Source organism: Phyllobates terribilis, unplaced genomic scaffold, assembly GCF_046119375.1.
Source record: "Phyllobates terribilis strain yellow unplaced genomic scaffold, ASM4611937v1 Scaffold_2__4_contigs__length_985480577, whole genome shotgun sequence".
In the NCBI taxonomy this organism is placed as follows: domain Eukaryota; kingdom Metazoa; phylum Chordata; class Amphibia; order Anura; family Dendrobatidae; genus Phyllobates; species Phyllobates terribilis.
The window spans coordinates 437647958-437673969 of NW_027362762.1; the positions used below are offsets into that span (position 1 = coordinate 437647958).

General features: G+C 41.5%; 1 protein-coding gene and 1 long non-coding RNA gene across 3 annotated transcripts in view; one reads left to right on the forward strand and one right to left on the reverse strand.

Annotated features, from left to right (window-relative positions):
* Nucleotides 1–26010, reverse strand: part of TXLNG (taxilin gamma) — a 51191-nt gene extending 25181 nt beyond the window's left edge. Inside the window, exons 1-3 of the mRNA XM_073665397.1 lie at nucleotides 25798–26010; nucleotides 3807–4080; nucleotides 1634–1725 (exon numbers count right to left, since the gene is read on the reverse strand). Of these exons, the coding sequence (XP_073521498.1) occupies nucleotides 1634–1725; nucleotides 3807–4080; nucleotides 25798–25866 (435 nt within the window). The 5' untranslated portion in view covers nucleotides 25867–26010. The remainder of the gene's footprint in view (nucleotides 1–1633; nucleotides 1726–3806; nucleotides 4081–25797) is intronic.
* LOC141214180 (uncharacterized) lies at nucleotides 1245–12774 on the forward strand. 2 transcript variants are annotated; one of them, XR_012283462.1, is made up of 4 exons: nucleotides 1245–1332; nucleotides 3351–3535; nucleotides 4271–4439; nucleotides 12193–12774. It is a non-coding gene; the product is annotated as an uncharacterized lncRNA (long non-coding RNA). The 2 variants fall into 2 exon arrangements; XR_012283461.1 differs by lacking the exon at nucleotides 3351–3535 and having other exon boundaries at nucleotides 1269–1332.
* Nucleotides 26011–26012: the final 2 nt, after the last annotated feature.

A 26012-nucleotide genomic window follows, 5' to 3' on the forward strand; every position in this document is an offset into this window, starting at 1 on the left:
GCTCTGGTTTGACATCTAGGGAACTGGGGAGATTTCGCCTCGGCTTGCTTAGAGTTACGTTTATATGATGCCTCAAATTAAACTTCTTTGAAAATTAATAAAAAGGTTATTAGTACTTCCACAAGTTATATGGAATTGGATTGACTATAGTTACTATGTTCAAATATTTGTTCATCTAATTCTGCTGGTTCTACAGGGCCAAGATGTATAAATAACTCATGTTTAATGCTTCTTAAGGTTGGGAGGTGGAGAACTGTGTTTCTCCAATGTTTGTCTGGTTGTTATGTTTTTTTTTTTTATTTTTACCTTTGTGAAAATCTTTATAAAAATTACTAAAAAACATTTGATTTAAAAACAAAATATTTTATTGGGGGAAAAATAGTGATTGAGAAGGGATAAGTCCAAGTAGTGGACAACCTCTTTAATGAAGAGGAAGTTAGGCCCAATTCATCAAAAGGTATTTATGTCAGAAATCTGCTTTAAAACACTTTAAACAGTTCTGCAATTTTTGCTCAACGTAAGGGTGCGCAAGATTTTTGCAATTTTTTCTCATTTTCACTCCAGTTTCAGTCAGTTCTGCCAATATTAGCGGAGTTGGGGGTGGGACAGGCCGTGGCAATGCCTGCTCATCTAATCCATGATGAGTTGTGCCCCAATTATTACACCAGTCCCTGACTGGAGTAAGATTTGTGCTGAGGTGCATGCCACATGCACCTGATTCATTAAGAGGTGTGGCTTAATTAAGAGGCCTCTTAATGAATCAGCTGCCTCTGACTGCTACATGCCCTCTCAACAGGAATGGCATGAACAATGCCAGTCTTCATAAATAGAGGCTAAAAAAAAGCCCAAGTGGCCAATGTGAAAATTGTAAGAGTTCTATTTTTTATTTTTAAAGATAGACTGATATGGGATTAAAAAAAGCCAAAAAAAAGAAAATTATACATGACACAAAAACAGGATTTAAATAGGTCATTTTCGGATTATAGCTTCCCTTTTAAAAAGGAGCTGTCTCAAGTTCTTAAATGGTTAAAGTGAACTTGAAAACTGATCCTTGTGGTCTGAACTATGGTCAGCATGAATCAGAGTCCGGCTGAGTCATCAAAGACAGGTATACCGGCGCAACTGCCACCACTGCTCAATATACTGAGTGGCGGTTGTAAGCACACCCTGGCACTTTGACTGACAGCAGGCTTTGCAATACATCAGTGCAAAGCTGGCTGTCAGTCAAAGTGTCAGGGCGTGGTAATAGTCACTGCTCATAGTATAGTGAGTAGAGAGCGTAGGCGTGCCGGCACTCCTGTATGTCAGAAAGCCGACAGATCTCGGGAGGAAGTAAGCTCATTTTCTCCTGGTTCCGTAGTTTAAGTGTGGTGGTTGGGCACTTTCCTAACAAACGCTGTTAACCTGTGGATTAACACTATGTCTGCAGGTTAATAGCGTTATCCAACGTGACAGGTTCCCTTTAAAATTACAAAACAATTAATAGTGTAGGACCACATAATACTGCAAATGTAGTATGTGTATGTAAATTTAGATACGCTTCACATGTTCTCACTTAATCTGGAAACCACTAATTTCATAAATTCAATATGAAATAAACTAGTTAATCCCTTCGATACAGTGTCATACATACAAGATCAGCATATTTCTTGCAGAGAGCAGCCAGTTTTTCTTCTGGAGTTCTTAAAGTGTTCAGCGCCTGCATCAAAAGTAGCACTTCTTTACCTGTAGGCCAAACAAATAATAATCAGTCAAAGGAATGCATGGGTTGAACATTACATTTTGCCAGAAATAATGCAAAGGATTTTTTTTCTATTCCAAACACTTAATGTTAAAATAAACACATACAAGCACACGCAGAAGGTTCATTTTTTATTATTTAAAAACATTCTTTAAAAGGAATCTAACATCAGAAAATTACCCATTATTTATATCAGGTTTTTGCGTTGAATGTATTTTTAAAAAGTGTATGGCAGTCAACTCTTGCAATTTTCACATTGGCCACTGGGGTTTTTTTCAGACTTAACTTCCTATTGTTTACTGTATCACTAACAAGACACTGGGGGCAATTTAATAGCCATAACGGACGTGACAGGTTCCCTTTAAGGAAACAACACATGGAAATAGCCACAATGGTCAGATCCCAACCCTCTTTTGTACTGAAGCATCAAAAAGGTCATGTGAAGGAAAGGGGAGAAGAGTCAGCTGTGACATCGCCTATTGTGATTGGTGGATCCTTTGTTATCAGCTGTATATAGTGTTACCATTGTAATCCTGCCTCTGATAATAAGGAGCCTGCTGAAAACTCTTTCAGAAAGAACAGGAGGTACAAGTCTAAAATAAAAAGATTACTAAATTTGTTCATTTAGAAAGAAAAAAAAAAAAAAAAAAAAAAATCATAAAATGAGGTTTGCATAATAACTTGAGAGAAATTAAAGGGAACCCGTTACTCGATGCCAAAAAACATGGGCAGCATGGATCAGAGCAGGGATTCACTAGTGTAGCAAGTCATGTTATATTCTGAAATCCTCTGGAGTTTCAGAGAAAACTGGCAAATAAAGGGAAAAAGGAGACTAGTCCGGCGCCTCCCCCGGCTTCTCCCAGCAATGCACTAGTTGATTGACAGGTTTCTTCCTAAATATACACATAAAAGAGACCCGTCAATCAACAGAAGTGGGGCAGGGAGAAGCTGGTCGAGGAACGTGCTGGAGTAATCACATCTATTCCTATAGTCCCCGGTTGGCTCTTCAAACTGTGTTTTCTCTGAAGCACTGGAGCATTTGAGAGTAAAATATACCTGGCTGCAATCGTGCATCCTTGCTCAGATTCATGTGGTGGTCTGGTTTGGCATCAAACGTGATAAGCACTTCACTGTCTATGGACTTTGTACATTGAAAGCCTGGTGTGGGCAGGGTTAGATTTCTCAGCTCTGCTTCATTTTAAATCTAAAAGCTCTGATTTTGTCACAACTGCTGCACTCAGTAAACTAAGTGCTACATTGTTGGATCCAGCTTCTCTTTGCCTACATTATGCTGATCAGATGAGGTAGTAAAAACCTGTTGAAAGATTCCCTTTAACAGCCGCGGGTGGAGCGGTGCTCTACCCACAGCTGTTAACCAAATAAATCCCACTGTGTGTTTAACACAAGCCGACCGGTAGTGCATCATTCATCTGGCCCATCAGCTCCCCTGTTAAGTGATCGTGGGGCACCGATGGGCTGTCATGATAGCTGGGGGTCTGCTGAAGGGGGGAGGAGAAAACAAAAAAAATGGAAAATGGCTGCGGGGCAGGGCAGTGGGGGGTGAAGGAGTGAATTTCTCTCAAGTTATCATACAGACATCTTTTTCCAGTGCCTGTTGATGATCTGCAGCATTTACAACTGCGTCAGAAAGGATATCTGCTCAGACTGAATACCATAGGGATGCAGCCGATTAGCGGCCGCTGAATGGCTGAAGCGGTCACTTAACACAACAAAGTGTCACATGACCTGCCAAGAATAGCAGCACCAGTATAGCAGGGACGGCACACTGTGCAGGTGAGTATCAATTGTTTCTATTTTATATGGGGCTCTGAAGTTCAGGTGTATAATATATACAATTCACATTTTCAGTATTTCTTAATATGGAATTTGCAGCTTATTTCACATCTCTAAATTGCAGTGGTTACAGTTTGTGGACAAAAAAATCTGCCTTTATTTTGGATTTGATAATTGGCAGCATGTGTTTCATTCTCTACAGATGTCATTCCAGAGCCTGGAAATGGGGCTTGTAGTCTAATGTGTTATACTGTAGATACAACTTTCATACCCAGGGTTTTCTCTTTATTATTCTCACTTCCTGGGTCTTGTCGACCATCTGGCGGTCCCAGTCTGGTGTCTTCTCTTCCTGGGGTTTCCTCTCGGGATGCTTTAACCAAGAAGTTTGTCATCATGTGGTCTTCAATGTTTGGGCTCTGGACTTTCTCTAGACACCGGGAACTGGAAAGGTCTTTTCCATTCTCCACAGATAAAGACAACCTGGTGTCCACCAGCAGGTCAGAGTTATCCTCTGCAGTCTTTAATTCACTTTCACCCATCACAATCTAAGAAGGGAAACACATTGAGAATGAATCTGAATAAATGAAGGGGAACATAATATACAATAACATTATTTTGTAAATTTTCATGAAGCCAAGGTTGGGAAGAATAATGATATGCACAAATATTAACAATACAATAATAATATCATCGCCGTCCCCATTGGGGCTCACAATCTACATTCCCTATCTGTAGGTCTTTAGAGTGTGGGGGGGAAACCGGAGAACCCGGAGGAAACCCACGCAAACACGGGAAGAACATACAAACTCCTTGCAGATGTCGTCCTTGGTGGGAATTGAACCCAGGACCCCTGTACTGGAGGCTACAGTGCTAACCACTGAGCTTGTAATAATAACCCAAGATGGTGAGTGAGCTACTGCAATGTATCACAATTATTACTTCATCAACAATAAGGAACACGTATAGTCTTCATATTTGGAGGAACGTACTTTGACATATAACTAATGTTTTATAAAAGCCCTACGCACCCTGCCAGCCTTCACCCAGGCCCGGCAGAAAGACCGATTAGACTAATGGTTACTATTCATACCTACTAAACAGCGGTATGCAGTTTTACCACAAATCAGCATGGTTTTGGAAGGCTTCTTTAGCTCCAAATGTTTTTTCTGTTCATATAAAACTTGTCTTAGGACACAGCTCCCTAAAACTACACATTCTTGGTGGCATCGCAGCTGTATTTCGGCAGTACTTTTTTTTGTTTAACTTGTTTTATTGAGAAAATGTCTAAGTATTACATTACAAGAAAATAAGTGTCAGCGTAATAGTAAAACATACAAGTACAATTTCATAGTGACTGAAATCAAACATCTCGATGCAATAACACCGTCTCTCAAAGGAATAAGAAAGTATGAGATACGAAGAGGCAGTTAAAACAGATGTTTCCGGTAACTCTGCAAACCCAAAGGATACGATATAGGAATAGAGTAAAATAAAACTGGAGCGTGAAGGTCAGAATCCAATAACCCCAACGAAGTCAATTACTTCAGAGCAGTATTGCAGAATACATGGGCAAGACCGTATCTGAATGAAGTCTGCCTCAGGGGCACGACAGCTATGCCAGTCAGCTGAAGGTGGTCTGCAGCCACATAGCAGTTAAATGGCACTGGTGAATAATGTATGATTAAGCTTATTGTTGGCCAAAGGAGACATGCAAATGAGAATATGGGGCCCAGCCATTTCTCTACAGACTAGGAAGACAGGAAAACCCTCCATTTCTCGAGGGCTAATTAAGACCGCTAGGGCCTTGTGATCACAACAATCTAATAGAAGGGTATACGGAAAGGATTAAAGTGCATTTACACGTTACTTTTTCCATATATTGCATGTCCAAAAAAGTACAGCATTTCTGTGAAGGTCTGGGTCCTGAGATCCCCAGCGATCCCTTAAAACCAGGGCTGTGGAATCGGTAAGCCAAACCTCTGACTCTTCAATTTCCCTGACTGACTCCACAGCCCTGCCTCACTACTGAGCATGTACATAAAGTGCAGCACAGATTCATCTCAACTAAAAGCCGAGATCCTTAGATCAGGAATAGAGCAGACATTTATAGCACATTTCATAACTTTCCCAAATTCTTATGAAAACATTTACAGCACATTCTACATTGTAGTATTGTACCAATTTACTATATATTTTAGGAGTCAGTCCATTTCATACCAACTACACCAAAATGTACACAGATTGACTTCACAGCCCTGCTTCAAACACTGCTCCAAAGCGCTCACTGCAGGAGATAAAAGCTCCTGTACTAACGTGCGCGCAGAGTGGTTTACAGACTCATAAGAAATCGTGTTGGCATAATCATGAGTACTGATAAAAAGCCGTGCATTGCAAACTACATTTGGTGGAAAGTGGTTTTGAAGGACAAACAAGCCTCTGGGCTGGAAAAGTTCCAAAGCTGGCCCTTTGTAAACCATGAAGTGTGGGTCAGCAGTAGTAGTACGGATTAACTAGCTAGATGTAGCATTATGTGGCACAGAATATGTTGAAAAGAACCAACCTCTTAGGTACCTTAGCTGGTTGGCCAAATAGTATAAAAATTGGTCTAGATCAGTGATTCCCAAACTCCAGTCCTCACGGCCCCAAATACGTCAAGATTTCAGGATTTCCTTAGTATTGCACAGGTGATGGAATTGTTATCAACGCATCAGAAGATGCCACAGGTTCTCTCACCTGTGCAATACTAGGGAAATCCTGAAAACATGATCTGTTGGGGGCTGTGAAGAGTTTGGGGGGAGTTTGGGAAACAGTGGTCTAGAAGGACAGCTTCAGGGTCTCTTTACAGTAAATAACTTCAATTGTGGATTTGATAAGGACCATAAAAAGGCAGAAATCAGCAAGGAAATCTTGTTAAACAGTACTGTAACTAGACTTTGTGCCAGGACATACAAACATTTTGGCAATGCAATTATTTGGAGGAGGACGATTCTCATAGCCGCTGGAGGTAGGATGCACTAAATGCCAAACATTACTTTTAGAGAAGTACTGAGAGTGGTAACATCAGGGCACAAAAAGTGATTGCAAAGGTACTTGAATTCACAAGTGACAGCTAAACCTGAAATTAAAAGGGGGAAATAATACATCTGTGGCTAATAACATAACTGATACTTATGTCCAATATATGCACAGAACTGGGAATTGTTCAAAGGTTTCCATTATCGTAATAGCGTACACAACTTTTATTTTTAATTTAAAATATTGATGAGCCTTTGCAAGGTTAAGAATTTTTGTATTTTCCACCAGTCCCTTATTTTGCTTCTATCTCTCTCAAAATACAGGCTGAAAAGGCTGATTTTTACTAGTTCATGCTATTTCAGAGACTGCTGTAGCAAGAATTCATAGTCAAACACTATTTACAAACACTCACCCTGTCTGAACATGGGGGAGGGAAGCTCACAAAGTGTTTGTAAGTAGTGGGAGTACAGATTCTTGCTAGAGCAGCAATTCAAAGCAGCTTGTAACAAGGCAGTTAAAAGGAGCATGGTATTTGAGAGAGAAGCAAGCAAAATAAGAGATAAACAACGGCTGATCAATAAGTAAAAAAAAATAAAGTTTAGTTACTTTTTAAGGAACAGGCTCTTTTCAACTTTGACATATGAAATCATTTGGATAGATTGGAAATAGAATCAACAAGTTAAGAGCATGGGAATGAGGCCACCCAACTTTGTGATCTAAATTTCACTATAGAAACTCCTAGCAAAAAACAGTTACCAAAATTCAGTTTGGCTTGCACCAACCTTCGAAACACAATGACTACAATAAAATTTAATTGATTTTTAATGCGCTATGCAAGTTAGATTAACAAGGACCTGTCACTTGCTGAAAATAATGGGAGTTGAATATTTGGGAAAAATCCCTGAGCTTCCCAGATTGTGCCGCTCTTTTCAGTTTTGAGCTGTGTCAATCCATTACAGAGATTTTCAGAATTGTTTCTTCTGAAGCTCAGTATGTAAAATCTCAGCTTATTGTTCAACTGGGCGGTTCTTCAGAGTCTTTTCTGGGGATGTGTACTTTCACTCCTCCCTCACAAACGCTGCCAATCACATCTCAGCAGCTGATCGAGCAGGATCAGATGTTGTAGAGATGTGAAAGTGCACATCTACAAAAAAGACCCTGAGAAATTGATCAATTGGACTAGATGCAGAGATTTCACATACTGCGCTCAAACAGTAACAACTGTGAATCTCACTGCATTGGAGGGACGAGGTGCAAAACGAAAAGTAGTGGCACAATCAGGCATTTTAGAAGATATTTAACTTTTTTTTTTTTTCTGAGCAAGTGACAGGTAGTCTTTAGAAGGACATCTGACCACAAAACGTTTTAATGTGTATTAAAGAGGTGTTTGACTACTCAGTTACTGGTTTTGCCATAAATGCTGAAGGATAATGCCCCTAAAGATTCCCATGTACCCTTTTCCGCCATCTCCTTGTAGCTTTACGCCTTTCTGCTTCACTTCTTGTTCTCTGGCACCACCTTTGCTCTCAGCATCCTTTGCTCCCTTCTGACTACATTTCCCCTCATTTTTAGCGCTGGCCAGCAGTGAGCCCACCCCATGTAACCCTGTACAAACACATCCCACTCCTCAGCATAATGTCCTGTCCAGGAGACTGCTGCAAACAAGTCACTGATGCAGTGATCAGAAGCAACACAAAGCACCAGAACAACTCCCCCCCCCCCCCAAGCCCCATTGACTGACTAATCACATTATATATATATTTTTTTTTATTTCTTTTTTTGGGACATTCATTGTTATAGGTTTTTGACAATATTCATTTACATATCTTTTAATAAAGTACTTAACAAACGTTATGAACTAGTATATTTTATACTTTTAAGATTCTTTGTGGATAGGTGAATTAGATTTTATAGTATTACTGATGTCTAAGGGAATGGGTGTGTCTGCTTTGTGTTGAACACAGCCCCCACCCAAAACTGTTCTTTTGCTTCCTTTAACCCCTTAAGGACCCTGGGATTTTCCGTTTTTTTTTTTTTTTGCATTTTCGTTTTTTGCTCCCCTTGTTCCCAGAGCCATAGCGTTTTTATTTTTTGGTTAATATGGCCGTGTGAGGGCTTATTTTTTGCGGGATGAGTTGTACTTTTGAACAACATTACTGGTTTTACCATATCGTGTACAGGAAAAAAAATTCCAAGTGCGGTGAAATTGCAAAAAAGTGCAATACCACAGGTTTTTCTTCATTTTTATTTTTTTTACCACGTTCACTGAATGCTAAAACTGACCTGCCGTTCTTATTCTCCAGGTCATTACGAGTTCGTAGATACCAAACACGTATAGGTTCTTTTTTAAGTGTCGAAAAAAAAAATCCAAAGTTTGCTGAAGAAAAAAATAATAATATGGTGCCATTTTCCAAGACCCATAGCGTCTCCATTTTTCGGGATCTGGGGCCGGGTGCGGGCTTATTTTTTGCGCGACGAGCTGAAGTTTTTATTGATACCATTTTGGGGTAGATCCGATGTTTTGATCGCCCGTTATTGCATTTTATTGCAATGTTGTGGTGACCAAAAAACGTAATTCTGGCATTTAGAATTTTGTTCTCGTTACGCCGTTTACCGTTCGGATTATTTTTTTATATTGATAGATCGGGCGATTCTGAGCGCGGCGATACCAAATATGTCTATGTGTTTTTTTTTAATTATTTTATTTTGAATGGGGCAAAAGGGGGGGGGGGGGATTTAATTTTTTTTTAATATTTTTATTCATTTATTTTTATTTTTTTACACTTTTTGCTTGCTTCTATAGTCTCCATAGGAGACTAGAAGCAGCAACTGTCCGATCGCCTCTGCTACATAGAGGTGATCCGGAGATCACCTCTATGTAGCAGAAATGCTCCTGTGCTATGAACGCTGACCACTAGGTGGCGCTCATAGCGATCAGTACATGACAACCACTGGGGTCTGCTGCAGATCCAGGGTTGTCATGCCCACCCATCAGTGACCCGCGATCACCGATGGGCAGGGTATGTGACGGGCTTCTAGCGCAGCGCTGTTAAATGCCGCTGTCAGAGATTGACAGCGGCATTTAACATGTTAACAGCCGCGGGTGGATCGCGATTCCACCCACAGCTGTTGCGGGCACATGTCAGCTGAGCACATGCACGCTTGACCAAGACAGGTATGCATGCGTATTGTTGGGCAGAATAGCCAAGAGCTGAATACGGGCATGTTCACACAGAGTTTTAAGTGTTTTTGAAACAGAAACTGAGGAAACCATTCATGTTTTTTTTAAATAGACTGAAGTTTAAAAGGTGACTTTGTTGTGATTTTACCCCCTACATTTTCATAAGTGCAACTGATGTGATTTTTACAGTTTGGACATGCCAAAACAAAGGTTTAAGTGCAGAATGAAGACACAAACTAAGAGAAATAAATGCTTGAAAACAACAGCGATCTGCAGCCAAGTCCCCGTACTACTAAAGGGTTGCAAGTCCTAAATACAAAAAAATAACGTGAACCAGAATCTCAAATGCAACTTCCTCCATAAAATGATGCCAAAAGCCCAAGGAGAGAAAGTAGAGGTGATAGAAAAAGAATGGTGCATTATGACGTATTCTGATCTTTTGGAGATGAACTACATCTATGGTTATATATGTTGTGGATTTTGAGCTGGCCACGCACATGAAATAACTAGGGGCTGAAAGGTTGTTCAGTAGACCTGAATTTCCACAGACTCTAGAATAAATGTGGCTATTATTTCACTGGGTGGACAATAAGGTGCTACCAGAACACTCCTGCAGGAGCAATGGATCAGGCAAGTTGAAATCCAACACATCTTGCCAGTAGTCATTCTGTGAGCTTGCCAAGCGCAGAGCATGCGCAAAGCCTCTGAACACCAGCGGCTTCTGGAGCATACGCAGATCAAAAGTGAAGCGGGGGATTTAACCCCAGCTTCAATGACCAGGGAGCTGGTTGTCAGTTGGCAGGTATGGGATTTCCAATGAAAGGGCGGTGATGTTGGGGCAGTTCAGAAAAAATAGGGTAGTTAATCAAAAGAAGACTGGGGATGATGGCAGAATAAATAATTGACAATACGACAAAGCTTATTTACATAGGGTGACCCATTTGAAAAAGGAATGAAAGGTATTAAAGCAGCACTCCCATCAAAGTTTTTATCCTCTTAATATATTGCAATCATATTATATAGCACTGTGTACTTACAATTGCTCATTTCACCTTTCTACCCAGTTAATCTCTTTTCTCTGCTCTACGTAGAAAAACTTCCCTATTTTTTGCTGGAAATAGAGGTGGCAGCACTCTATACCACTATGAGAGATCACTCACCACTGAAGAAGCTCTTGGCATTTTTAAGCACTTTTGCACGTTTTATGCACAGAGTCACTTATTTTCTATATAATAGCAATGCCTTCCCAAATGCCTAACATACTCTCCTGATGACTTATCCGAAAGGAGAAAGTCCCATAAAAACCCTCCCGACGTGTTTCTAAGTTGAAGGTATACTAAGGGCTGTGGAGTCGGAGTTGGTATAAAATGGACCAACTCAGACTCCTAAAATATATAATAAATTGGGTACAGTAGTTTAAGGCAGCTTGTGGGGAATATTTTTTCATAAGAATTTGTGAAAGTTATGAAATGTCCTACAAATGTCTGTCCTATTCCTGATCTAAGGGTCTAGACTTTTAGCTGAGATGAATCTGTGCTACAGTACATTGATCACTTAAACATGAGCCATGTATGAGGGAGTCGTGGAGTTGGTGTCATGGAAATGTCGGAGTGGGAGGTTTGGCTTACAGACTCCACAGCCCTGGGTATACTTGGGTACTGTCCTTGTAAGGACAGGAGCCATTACCTGGGCACGACAGGGTAGAATAGTCCAGGAAAAAGAACTTATGAACATGGACAACTATCCCTGAGAAACGCATGCCAGCGAAAAGGGTGAGATCCACACATTTTCCTTCTTTGTCATTTTTCAGCACTTGTTTACGATATGTATATTATCTAACCGTCCGGACATTTCATGTGAAGAGATATGATATTTATAGATATAAGAGTTTATTATGCCTGTTATATATAGCTCTTAAATGTCCCGAGGTTAGTAGGATCATTTTGGTTAAGTTTTTTTGGGTTTATGGCAATTGAGGCCAATATTTTATGATAACAAGTAAAAGTGAAGTTTTAGAGAATCCTCAAGGCTGTATTTGGTGGCTCTACATACAAACATGAAGTTTCTTGTCTCTGCATGACTCATTCCCTTCTTCAACTCCTGACCCAGCTGCTCCACTCCTCCCTGTGCCAGGGATTGTGCAGCGACTTATGACTCATACAGGGAAAATTGACCTCCCATTTTTACATAGAGCTTAGAAAGACTAAGCTTTTCAGTGTTTAATCATATGATCTCATAGACCTAATGAAAAAGAGAATAATTAACTGGCCACAAAGGCAAAATTATCAATTGTACATTCACAGTGCTATTATTGTATGATGATTGTAATATAGGAAGAGGAAAAAATCTTCGACGGGTGTGCTTCTTTAAATTTGGGGGGGGGGGGGGATTAAAAAAAAAAAACATTACTTTAAGCTAGATGACTGTCATAGCTGATTGTGATCTCATTTTCATCCCCCAGGTTCCCTTCCAAATCAGAGCATTCCCCGAAATCAACCGGAGAAGGGCATGCTAGGATATGCAGCTAGAAAAGTTTTACATTATGCTGTGTATTTGCAAGTAAAAACAGATACCCACAGGCACGCACAAGTTCACTGAGAGCGTTCAGAGCTAGCTATATACCCTGATGAAGACAAGGATAAGGAAACTGCAATGTCATACATGCTGCTGGGGCTCTCACATTTCATTAGGTCACCCTTGTATGAAGACAAGAACAGGGAATAAAGCAGGACTGAGTCATAGCGATTGCAACATGCAGACCAGGTCACAGAGCAGGAGCTGGCTTAGGCAATCACTAGACATGACCTCAAACAAGTTTCTGCACTGGGTATACTGCTAATAAACAATGCTTCTGCACACTATATACTATTGTCATAGTAAAAAGCAATAGTAAAATACGTTTTGTTTGTTTTTTTACAAGTATTTTTGTTCCAGATTTTTCCCCACTCATTAGTATGGCTGAAATCTTCAGCAAAAACAATGAAAGAATGGACATGCTGCAGATTTAAATCTGCAAGGAAAAATAAGCAACATGTTCATAAAGGCCCCGTCACACTTAGCGACGCTGCAACGATCCCGACAAAGATACGACCTGTCAGGGATCGTTGCTGCGTCGCTATGTGGTCGCTGGTGAGCTGTCAAACAGGCAGGCTCACCAACGATCAGGGGAGCAGCGACATCGTGGAAAGAATCTTTCCACGATGTCCTGCTCCTGGTTACCAGCCTGCTGAAGCAGGAGCAGGCTGGTAACCATGATAAACAGCGGGTTACTAGGGGCACACTTGCACCTAGTAACCCGTTGTTTATCATGGTTACCACTCTGCTACGGTGAGCGGGAGGTTACCGCTCACTTTAGCAGGCTCGTAACCATGGTAAACATCGGGTTACTAGGTGCGCGTGTGCCCCTAGTAACCCGATGTTTATCATGGTTACCAGCCTGATCGCTGCACCCGCTGGTCACACACAGCGATGTGTGCTGACCAGCGGGAGGGCAATGACCAAAAAATGGTCCAGGACACTTTGCAGCGATCAGCGACCTCACAGCAGGGGCCTGATCGCTGCAAAGTGTCACACATAGCGACATCGCTGGTGAGGTCGCTGTTGTGTCACCAAAACCGTGACACAGCAGCGATCTCGCTATGTGAGACAGGGGCTTAAGTCTTCAGCAATCTCATTCACTTTCTTAGTACTAGGAAATCCTTCAGGTTTTGTGAAAAAAAAACTGTGCAGAAAAAACACAAGTGCACATAACTATATAGTTCTAATAATCAGAAACCCCAGGCAAATAGTAAGGTATTGCATAGAGTAGTACATGTGGTAACACCAAGAACCCCTAAACCTGTGTGCTGTACTGAGGCACGTGGCTGAAACGTGGGCTTTGAGAGCACGGACTGCACTAATGAGTGGAGGGCAATAATACACGGTCACATTTTAGCACTGTATATACGATACACAGCATGTCTCGCCTTTAGCAGTCCTGGGGAAAGTGCGCCTTTAAGGTTTCTCAAGATGAATATCTATATGTTGCCTACAAGATTATGGGCAGTCTCATGACGTGTCAATCAAGTACAAAATTATGCATTCTAAAAAAAAACGGGATCCCAAAAGAAATGTTCATTTGCTAGACTTTTACTCAAGATACAAAATGAAATTTAGAAACTTCATATTATGGAACTGTAGCAACAATAACCTTCGTATTGAATATACAAAGCCAGTCCTGCTTGTACAATAAGATGCTTGAAGAAATAAAGTGTCAACGGTATATAATTATCATTATTAGAATACTGGGCGATTCTCATTGGAGGGTGGAAACTGAAGAACGTTAGGTCAGAATAAGACTGTAAACCGGTTAGGTCTTCCTCTTTTCACACCTAAATAATTGCATATTGCTTCCATGGTTATATCCACTGGTTACTCAAGAAGACTTGCCAATCAGAACACCATTTCATCTTTTCCTGATGATTCTGTTCCTTATATATTTATGTTATATGCTAAACTGTGACTATATAACATGGCTCAAACAGTATATATGTGTATATAATAAGGCCTAAACAGCCAACACAACCCAAAAGGTATAGCTGTGAATATAATAAGGCCTAAACAGCCAATATACAACATGTCCCAAACAGTATATAGGTGTATATAATAAGGCCTAAACAGCCAATATACAGCATGGCCCAAAAGGTATAGCTGTGCATATAATAAGGCCTAAACAGCCAATATACAACATGGTTTAAATAGCATATACTTGTATATAATATGGTTTAAAGAGGTTGTCCAGCGTTTGACTGCAGACTTGTAGTCTTTCATGTGTATGTGACTGCAGACTTGTGAATCCTCATATCGCACGCACTGTGATGTCATGTGACTGCAAGAATGCAATTTGCATACTTTCGGCCACATTCCGACTAGACTGTCTGGCTTCAGTCAATACACTTCCTTTGAGCGAGGCCGGGGCCATCTGGTCGGAATGTGTAAGCACGAAAGCAAATCACATACCTACAGTCATGTGCCCATTGCTCCTGGCGCTGGCAAATCCTCACAGCGTGCTATGTGGGGATTCACAAGTCAGCAGTCAGAGTGACTGCAGACTTGTACCCAAAGGCCGGACAACCCCTTTAAACAGTGAATATATCACATGGCCCATACAGTATGTGTATATAAAACAGCTCAAACCGTATATATATATAATTCCTTGAAAAAGTAATCATACCCAGTGAACTTTTCCACATTTTTTCACGTTACAACCACAAACTTAAATGTTTCTTATTGGGATATTATATGATATACCAACACAAAGTAACAAGTGTTTGTGAAGTGTAAAGGAAATGATTCATGGTTTTCTAAATATTTTAAAAATATAAATCTAAAAATTGTGATGTGCATTTATATTCAGCCCCCAAGTCAATACTTTGGGAAACGCGCAGTGTGTAAGAGCGCGTTCACACTGTGGCCATTTCACAGACAAAACCACAGACGAAAACAAGAAAAGAATGAAATGAGCATATCCCCATGTTAAGTAAATTGTACATGTAAATAATATAGGGTACTAACTTAAAACAATTTAAAAAAAAAAGCATGCCACCGCGACAAGGTAAGTACGCCATGTTATTTACATGTACTGGGGTACATGCTCATTTTGTTATTTTCATGGGGTTTGAGTCAATACGTTTTGCAGGACCCCCTTTCACTGAAATTACTGCTGCAAGTCTTTTGGGATATGTCTCTACCAGCTTTGCACATCCAGAGGCTGACATTTTTGCCCATTTTTCTTTGCAAACTAGCTCCAGCTCAGTGAGATTGGATGGAGGAGTTTGTGAACAGCAATTGTCAAGTCTTGCCACAGATTCTCAATGGGATCTAGGTCGGGACTTTGACTAGGCCATTCAAACACATGAATATGCTTTCATATAAATCTTTCCATTGTAGCTCTGATAGGATAATTAGAGTGGTTTTGCTAGAAGGTGAACCTACACCCCAGTCTCAAGTCTTTTGCAGCCTCTAACAGGTTTTCCTCCAGTTTTGCCCTGTATTTAGCTCCATCAATCTTCCCATCAACTCTGATCAGCTTCCCTGTTCCTACTGAAGGAAAGCATCCCCACAGCATGATATGCCACCACCATGTTTGAAAGTGGGGATGGTATTTTCAGGGTGATGGGCAGTGTTAGTTTTCCGTCACACATAGCATTTAGTATTTAGCCAAAAAAGTTCTACTTTGGTCTCATCTGACCAGGGCACCTTCTACATGCTAGCTGTGTCCCCTACATGGCTTTTTGCAAACTACAAACGGCACTTCTTATGGCTTGCTTCTTGCCACTCTTCCATACAGGCCAGATTGGTAAAGTATACGATTAAGTTCACACGTTCAGTATTTTTCATCAGTATTTGTAAGCCCAAACCAGGTGTGAATGAAAAATACAGAAGTGGTGATGTGCTCCTATTATACTTTTCCTCTGATTGTTCCACGCCTGATTTTGGCTTGAATGTGCGATTGTGGCTTAATAGTTGTCCTGTGAACAGATTCTTCCAACTGAGCTGTGGATTTCTGCAGTGACATTGGCATCTTTGCTGCTTCTCTAATTAATGCTCTGCTTGCTTTAGATATCAGTTTAGGTCGACGGTCATTTCTCGGTAGGTTTGCAGTTGTGTCATACTCCTTCCATTTTTGGATGATGTCCCCCATGAGATGTTCAGACTTTGGTTTATTTTTCTTTATAACCTTTCCCTGCTTTACTCTTCTCCACAACTTTATCCCTGACCTGTCTGGTGTGTTCTTAGGTTTTCATGATTCGGTTTGATCCCTAATGTTCTCAAACAAACCTCTGAGGCCTTCACAGAACAGCTGTAGTTATACGGAGATTAAATTACACAATTGGACTCAATTCACTAATTATGTGACTTCTGGAGGCAATTGGTAACTCAGGATTTTATTTAGGGGTATCAGAATATACAGGAGGTTGAATAGAAAGGCACATTACAATTTTCAGATATATATTTTTAAAACATTTAGAAAACCATGTATCATTTCCTTTACATTCCACAAACACTTACTACTTTGTTTTGGTAGATCATATAAAATCCATTCAAGTTTGTGGGTGCAAAGTGAAAAAATGTGGAAAGTTCATGGGGTATGAATACTATACTCAAGGCACTGTATGTGTACATAATACGGCCCAAACAGTATATACTACACGTGTACATAATATGGCCCAAACAGTATATGTATTTATAATATGGCCCAAACAGTATATACACGTGTATATAATATGGACCAAACAATATGTGTATAGTATTGCCTAAATAGCCTATAGCCACTGTGTTTCTCAAGACATGACAATAAATCTTTATAAGGCCAAGTTCACATGTCACGGATTTGCAGTGAAAACTCCGCACTACAAATCCACAGCATTTTATAGTACAATACAAGTAAATAAGTTTTTCAAAATCTCAGTCACATGCTGTGAAAAAAATACTATTCACTGCTTAGTAAATGGATCAGGGAAAAACCCACAGCCAAATCCACAAGAAAGTTCGCAAGTAACACATGTGAATTCTGTCTGAGGATTTGTCAGCAAATCTACAGTGGAAACTTTGCGCAATGTGTGAACATAGCCTAACCCTACTGAGGGTAGAAAGGAGGGGTTAAACCGGGACATCCAACCAGGAAAATGTTAAAAAAATAGAAAATTTTATTGGGAAATATTTTTTTAAAACATGATAATAAAATGGAAACCTCAGGAGAATCTGACACGTTTCAGGTGCAGAACGCACCCTTACTCATAGGATGTCACATAAGTCACAATTAAGTATTTTTGCTTTTAATTCGCTTTGTTGGATTGAAAAACCATTATCATCACTTTGAACAAAGCTGCTTGATACCTCACAAGCTTCGTCAGTGCGTAGTGGAGTGGATTGCTCAGGAACCAGGCTGACCAATATACATATATTGGATGGCGTGAGTGGTATCTACAAACTTTCTTATACTGAGCTGTAGGTTTACTGAACTATATTGCTGACAATTATCACTATTAACAAGATCATCACTGCCAATTGGGATTTTAAGTAATCAATGTGGTTTGCCTATCTCTCTTATGAATGTCATGCCTCATAGTAAAGGTTTTTAGGGATTTTTTGATAGTCACCTAACAGCCCTGCAGAACTTTCAGGGAATGCAATGAAGGATTTGTCTCAGGAATGAAAGGTCATCCATGTTGTATTTTTTAAATAAACCCACAGAGGCAATAGCTGTAAGAACTTTATATAACATTTTAAAAAACACAGATCAGTCACCAAAAATCCCTCAAACTATCTTACAATACCAGGTGCACTGACAGTCTATTGTCACAAGCACAACATCCCAAAGCGGTGGTCCCATCTCTGCAGTCGTGATGATACCACCCTACCAAGAGTAACCTGTGATATTGCCACCTATTGTACAGTCAGCAGGCACATCTATTCTAGTGTGCACACAGTAATGATGGCATGGATGTAGGTAAAGAGATACTGACAATTGGGTTATGATCGAATAGTTTTGTCCTTGAAGTAAGAACAGAGCGGAGAGAGCAGTAAATTCTACATACGGTAATCTCGAGAGCCAGATGGCGCAACAAATTAGGATTATCTAAAGTAATCTAGTGTAGGACTTTACATCGGTCATCACTCCATTCAGTGTAATCTTCAGGATCATAGAAAACATGGAGCATGTTTAACGAAATTTTGTGGGGAAAAAAGAAGGAATAATTAGGATATAAAATGTACTATAGAGATTAGAAGGGCAACCAAAGTAATGAATACAAAGATTTTCCTGACCCTAGTATATGATTCAGCTTTCAGGACAAAATACAACTGGAACTATGGCTACTGTGAACACAAAGAAAGTGATAACAGTCGTTTTTTAAAAAACAAAACAAAAAAAAAAACAACAATAATGCACATGAGAATAGGAAACTTTGTAATATATCTTATCAGAAAAATCTGCTTCTTTCTCCTCTAGGAGTGATCAGTCATTCTCAAAATGGTAAAATGTATATCCAGTGAAGACACATTTTGCCATTACCAAGATAAAATAAGGCAATTTGTATATGTTCTATTGCAGGGGGAATTTTTTTTTAATTTTTTTAAATAACCAGAGAACTGTAGCACACTAGAATATCAGAGACTGGATGTTAGTTGTTATTTCCTGTGGGCACCTCTGAAGATGAGGTGCCTAAGACAGTAAGTGAAAATAAGCCAATATAGTCTCCATTTCAAAAGACTCCCATTTACATGTAGTGCTTTACAGTGTCTCACACAATCCTGTACAAATTACAGAGCTTTAACACTAATTAAAAAAACACTTAAAAAGTGGAAACGTATTATCTGATCGCCAAATACTGATGACCTATCTTTTGGACAGGTCAACAATATCCGATCAGTTGGGGTCAGACACCTAGTAGCCCCACCGATCAACTCTACGGCGGCCGGGATGAAAACACATTGAACAGGGCTGCACAGTGCAGCTTCATTGTGTAGCGGCCACTGCCAGGTACAGCAGAACAGCTCCTAAGCAAGGGAAGAAAAGCTCCTTAAAGTGCTTGCTGCCAGGTAGTGCAGAACAGCTCTTTTTTTTTTACTTGAAAAATTTGGAGATTGCATGCTGAACAAGATTCCTTCCAACTGGGATTCAATGTCCGTGCACATCTTGAGAGTTCAAAGCTTTTTTCATCAGGTGAGCCGAACAATTCTTTGTGAGTAAAGCTATAACCCCATTACGACAATTAAATCTACCAGTACTTTCTTTGCAGGTCCATCTACTCAAAATCATTACCATGAAAACAATCAACGGATTGCTACAGTACCCTATCTCAACTAGCTAAGCATTTACATGGCAGTCGTTCAGATAATTGGTCAATCGTGGACTCTAGTCATTCTTGTATTACATCAGAATATGGGTTGCTAGTGCAGAGCAGCTGTCGATCTGGCACATAAGATATCCATATGCCCTAATATATGAACAGGAACTGTCTTCATTGGACTACCCCTTTAAAAGGGGTTGTCCACTACTAGGGCATTGAAGACCTATCCTTTGGATAGGTCATCAATATTGGATCAGTGGTGATGGGACGCCCAGTACAGCCACCAACCATCTCCAGCAGAGATTGGAAGTAAACAGTGAACGGAGCAGAACACCGCAGCCCCATACATTGTTTAGTAGCCTCTTAAATACTGCAGATAAACTACTAGTATGTGACTAAGGCCTCTTTCACACCAGGGCTGTCCTTGCTGGTCATTAAAAATAGGGGGATCTCCACGTCATTTTTTTTTAGGGTCCCCCCCCCCCTTTTATTAACCAGTAAAGGCCAAGCAGACAGTTGTGAGCTGATATTAATAGTCTGGGAAGCTCCATGGTTATTATTGCGCCCTTCCCTGCTTTCCCTTTGCTGGCCATTAAAAATAAAAGGGGCTCCTCCCCATTTTTTTAATTTTTATTTTCTACCTAAATACATGTACAGTAAACTACACGCACTGCACTAATTATGCTTCTCATAGACATCTTTCTAGCCTTCTATTCTCTTTCTTTGCACATCTAAGACCTAAACAGCTGTCATTTCTATTCTGGTACGTGTCACACGGACGGCAAAGGGATGTCACACTGTCATCCGTGTGCGGGATTTTATTGAGGTCCATGCTGCCGGACAAAAAAACAGACATGTCTATGTGTGGGTCACACAGCCCCATAGATTTAAATGGGTCTGTGTGTGTGTACGTGTTTCCAGTACGTGTGAAAACAGTCACCACAAGTACAGGAGACACTGACGTGTGAAAGAGCCCCAAGATGTATATTAGTCAAAATGAAGTTACCCGTGAATATTTGTGTGTACGTTGTGAAGGCTTTTTAGAGCAGTTACACCAACAAGGTTTGTTGGTATATTTGGGTACATGAGTGAGCATCCTTACAGCATCTCTTATGTGTCATAAGAATAGGTTAAGCATCTGCACATATTTATATAGGGTGTTTTATGGACTAGAAATGCTAAAGCTTTTACAAGCAGTTTCTGATCCATAAAAATTCAGTGATGATAAAATATACACTGGCACTGACAAGAGACTGTGATAACTGCGCTGAACAATTTGCCGAGCTGAGGCTGGGTTTTCACAACAGATATCATGATATAACCAGTGCCATGCCATGGAGCAAAAATCAACAACCAAGTGATATTGAACCATACAAAATATAAAAAAAAAAAAGAGAACACTCCTATAAAATGTGACCAAGTATATTAAAATTACCATAGAGATAAACGCCAACTATATGGTTTTAAGCTTTCTACTAAAATTCTAGTAATGGTCTTGATGGTGCCACTAGTGTATAATCATTTCTTCTTCTGCCAACAGCTAAGGAGCAACAGGGAAAAATTTGTTTCCTGACCATTAGCTCCGCTTAATGAATCAGGAACCTAGTACTCCACCCCCTTGTCAAGACCGGAGTGAAAAACACCAGTCTTGAGGAATCGGTCCCTTAGTGTTTTCACTCGGTACGATCTAGAGATCAAATGAGTTTTGACAAGACCATGGGAGAACAACAAGACACTTTTCCTTGGTGAATATAATTTTTAAAATGAAAGTCAACACTACCAACCATACAGAAGAATGCGGAACTGATCTGTCAAAGGCAAAATATGCAGAAATTACAGCCAGTGAGAGCTTCGCAGTCTGTATACTATCTTTTTCATCTTCTCTGTTTGGCCCAGACCATCATAAATACTTCTTCCAGCCATAACTTATTTTTGCTGTTTGATGTCCAGACATCTCATATTAATCACTTATTTTTATTATCTCTCCAATTCTCCTCATTCTGTTGGTCTAATACAGTGTTTCCCAAACTCCAGTCCTCATGGCCTAAAACAAATCATGTTTTCAGGATTTCCTTATTACACAGGTGATGAAATTATCATCAGTGCATCAGAAATTGCAACAGGTTTTCTCATCTGAGGAAATCCTAAAAACATGATGTGTTGGGGGCCGTGAGAACGGGGTTTGGAAAATACTACTCTATTGGCATCATCCCTCTGCTGCCTCAGATACTGTGTCTACTCTGCTACCCAGGACAGCCAAACCCAATAATACAGAGGTGATATTCATCCCCAAAACATTCCCATACATATAGAGCCACACACACACAGCCTCTAACAGTACTGATGGAAAGCAGATATTGCCTCACAGTCTTCGTGCCACCCAGGAATAATTGGATGATAATGCCCCTATAGTAACTAGAACAGTGCCCCCACAGAAAATTCCACACTAGGTCATCCAAAATAATTTTGGGAACCAGAATGCTCCCATAGCACTTAGAAGAGTTATTTAATAATTGTTCCAATAACACAGTGCTTGTAATGTGTCCCAAAAATTAATAGTGTTTCCATGTGTTTCTTAACAGTAATAGTTCTTAAAGGGGTTGGCCTCTTTAGCTTTATTTTAACAGATATATTGGGGACATGATTTTGTGGCACTTATATATCAGTATGACAGGTTCTCCTCCTATACTGGTTAGTACAGCCATCCTCACAGGCTGTACAGCTCCCCTGTTTACAAAATGGCTTCTGGTGGAGGAGCATGTGCCCAGACGAACCCATTAGCCTCCTCCAATAGAAATACAGGTTCCCCTTGTGCAGTGCTTTTCAAACAGAGGAGGCCATGGACAGGTCTGGTCACATGCTTCTCCATCAGCAGACATTTGAGGACAGGGGCATTCTACTTAGTGAGGAAAGCTGCAGGAGAACCTCTAATACCTATATTAGTAAGTGATAGATCATCACGTCACCAACACATTTGTTAAAATAAAGAGAAAGTGGCCAACCCCTTTAAAGGGAACCTGTCACCATGAAAATGCCGTCCAATCTATAGACAACATGTTATAGAGCAGGGAGAGCTGAGCAGATTGAGGTATAGTTTTGGGATAAAATATTCAGTATAACCTGGGTTTTCATTATTTACACCTCTGCACTTTGAGATTTTCACTCCAGTGGGCGGCCCTATTAGTGACTGACAGCTATCTCTGTATGCACACTTATACAAGGACAGCTGTCAGTCACTGATAGGCCCGCCCACTGGACCGAAAATCTCAAAGTAGAGGTGTATGCAAATTGCCTCTTTAGAGAAAAAGAGGACTTGAACTGTTTAGCACCAACTATTGGAAGCAACAATCCTACAAGTCACAATCAACCCTTTAACGAGTCGTGCAAATGATGAAAACACATTTCTGATGTTTTTCAGGAGGGTGCATTATAGCTTCACACTGCTCCTATATCCTATGCTGACTGACTGAGTCATCAAGAGAAAGGAACCTGAATAGTTTTCATCATCGGTGAACTTACAAGAACACATTCACTTGTGAAAGGAGCAATTTTAGGATTATTCCATAAACATATGGACTCTGTAAGAAGATACATGGAGTCCCATGTTTAAGCAAAGTCATGTATTACATGGTAAGTCATTCCTTTAAATAGTTGCCATGCAGTAGTATAGCTCCAGGGCAGTGGGACATGTCTGGTCAAATGCTACTTACCCTGGTAGGAACAGCTGAATCTGGGGCTGATTTCTGCTTTAAATAAGGAAGTATCTACATGAGCATACTCCTACAAAGGTGTTTTCCAGGCTTAGAGCATCAATGGCCTACTGTGAGGTGCAGCCTCTTCAATACTTACATTGTCCACATACCCGTTGTCTACTCAGTAGTGACAGGCAGGGTATCGACGTGATGTCCCACTCTGCATCGGCCCTAGATGGCACGATGTAACCAATGAAATGGCTGTAGAGCTTACACAACCAAACAGATCACTGAGGGGTGCTGGGAGTCAGAACCCCACAATCTAATACTGATGGACATCAATATTTCAAACTTGAAATCCACTTTTAAGGGTTCTTCTTAACACATATACCAGGGCATATCTACCAGATAAGCCAAACGTACACAAGGCAGGAATAGCACTCTATGGCTAAGATTGTATGTGCTTAAAACAGAAAATATCGCGGTTTCCATTATGATTAGCTCACCAGGTCCATTCTCTTCCTGCATTAAATCTGATGAAACGATGTCCACAACACTATCACATCATGTAACGGTGTAGGCCAATGTCTGCTCACATCCACTTAACACCCTGAGCAGTGTGCTTAAAAGGGTAGCAAAAGAGTTACCCTGGCCATAACCATTAGACAGCTCAGCTGACACTTCTTCCCTGACTGTGCCATATACAGGAACTCTCGGCTCGGCCGGCTGCTTCTGTCTTCTCAATGAGAGATCCAGTCACTGAATCATCTGGCAGCCGCTTATTACCCTGCCAAACAAAAAGGTCAGGCAACTGGACTCCAACATGATCTGACAGTGGACACATTAGATAATCAGCGGGTTCAGACCACTTATCACTTGTGTACGAGTATAAAGAAGTGAAACTTGCTGCAGGAAACCTTCTCAAACGAAAAGACAACTATTATGCACCTGTACAACCCCCCCCGCCTCCATTAATCTATTGGACTCCATCAGCATTTTTGTTTCTGGCATGATAAAATTATATTCAAATGTGACCAGAGAAGCCAATCACTGGCCAAGGAAGTGACAGCGGCATATTTGGCAAGAGATCCCACCAGTCGTCTTTTCCACTCCTGGCACAGAATCTCATGTGACTGCTGTAGCCAATCAAAACACATACCCTACTGATTCCTTCACACCACATGCCTATGACTCCACTAGCCTTATTTTCCGGCATAGGATGTCATGTGACTGCCGTAACCAATTAGCGATCAGGTTCCGTAAGAGCCAGAAAAAAGGAGCTAGAGATAGTCTCTTAGGCCTCATTCACACGTCTGTGTTGCATCCATTTTTTTTTTACGGATACAATAAGTACCCATTATAGTCTATGGGACTGTTCACATATCCAATACAAGTCTATGGGTCTGTGAAAGACACATACAGCACACAGATGGCATCTGTGTGCCGTCCGTGTGTAACATTATAAAGGACGTGAAAAACACCGAGGACACACTGGTGGGAAAAACGGACACACGGAAGGACCACACACTGATGACACCAGTACAATTTCTTCATGTACGAGTTTAAACACAGATGTGTGAACGAGGCCTTACAGCTTCACAGGAATGTGACTGCCCCAGCCAGTCTCCTAGCTCTTCATATGGGAAGGGGGGGGGGGAAGGCAGTATGTAGGTCTTCCTTAAGACCACCATGGGCCCATTTGTAAAATATAATACAGTAGTGGACATCCCCTTTAAGAGGCGACACATTTTTCTTACAGTTCCTGCAGCCCCATAGTGACGAGACCACTGTGGCTTGGGTAGAACATTGCCCCGCACCTTACAGGGGGACCCGGCCACATTACCCCACGCCTTACAGGGGGGCCCAGGCACAGTACCCCGCGCCTTGCAGGGGGGCCCGGGCACAGTACCCCGCGCCTTGCAGGGGGGCCCGGGCACAGTACCCCACGCCTTGCAGGGGGGCCCGGGCACAGTACCCCGCACCTTACAGGGGGACCCGGCCACATTACCCCACGCCTTACAGGGGGGCCCAGGCACAGTACCCCACGCCTTACAGGGGGGCCCAGGCACAGTACCCCGCGCCTTGCAGGGGGGCCCGGGCACAGTACCCCACGCCTTGCAGGGGGGCCCGGGCACAGTACCCCGCGCCTTGCAGGGGGTCCCGGGCACAGTACCCCGAGCCTTGCAGGGGGGCCCGGGCACAGTACCCCACGCCTTGCAGGGGGGCCCGGGCACAGTACCCCGCGCCTTGCAGGGGGTCCCGGGCACAGTACCCCGAGCCTTGCAGGGGGACGCCATACTTTGGGGATTATTGGTGAGAATAAATGTAATTATTTACATTAATAAATGTGAGAACTCCCACCTGCTACTCTGTGGGGCAGTGCAGAGTCCCGGCTGGGGACCCCCTGCTGTCACAGATCCTACCACATGTAGTCAGCACGATGAGAAGTGTATGAGGACGACAGGTGTGTGCATACCCCGAGCTCTTCCTCGTGTGCCCGCAGCCCGGGGACAGCAGGCACACAAGTCCACCTGCCATTACCTGCTCAGAGCCGTCCAGCCTCCCCGCGTCCTCCGCACCGTCACTCGCTGCCTCCACCTGGCACGACATGGTGTGACGCAGTCTTGGAAGTGCCGCGCTATTGCCAGCACAGAAGTCCCTAGCGCAGCGCTCTCACACTCAGAACCCCCCAAGCCAGCAGCCAATCAGACGCAAGGCAACACTACTGAGCGCCGCAGCCTTAGCACACGTGACCT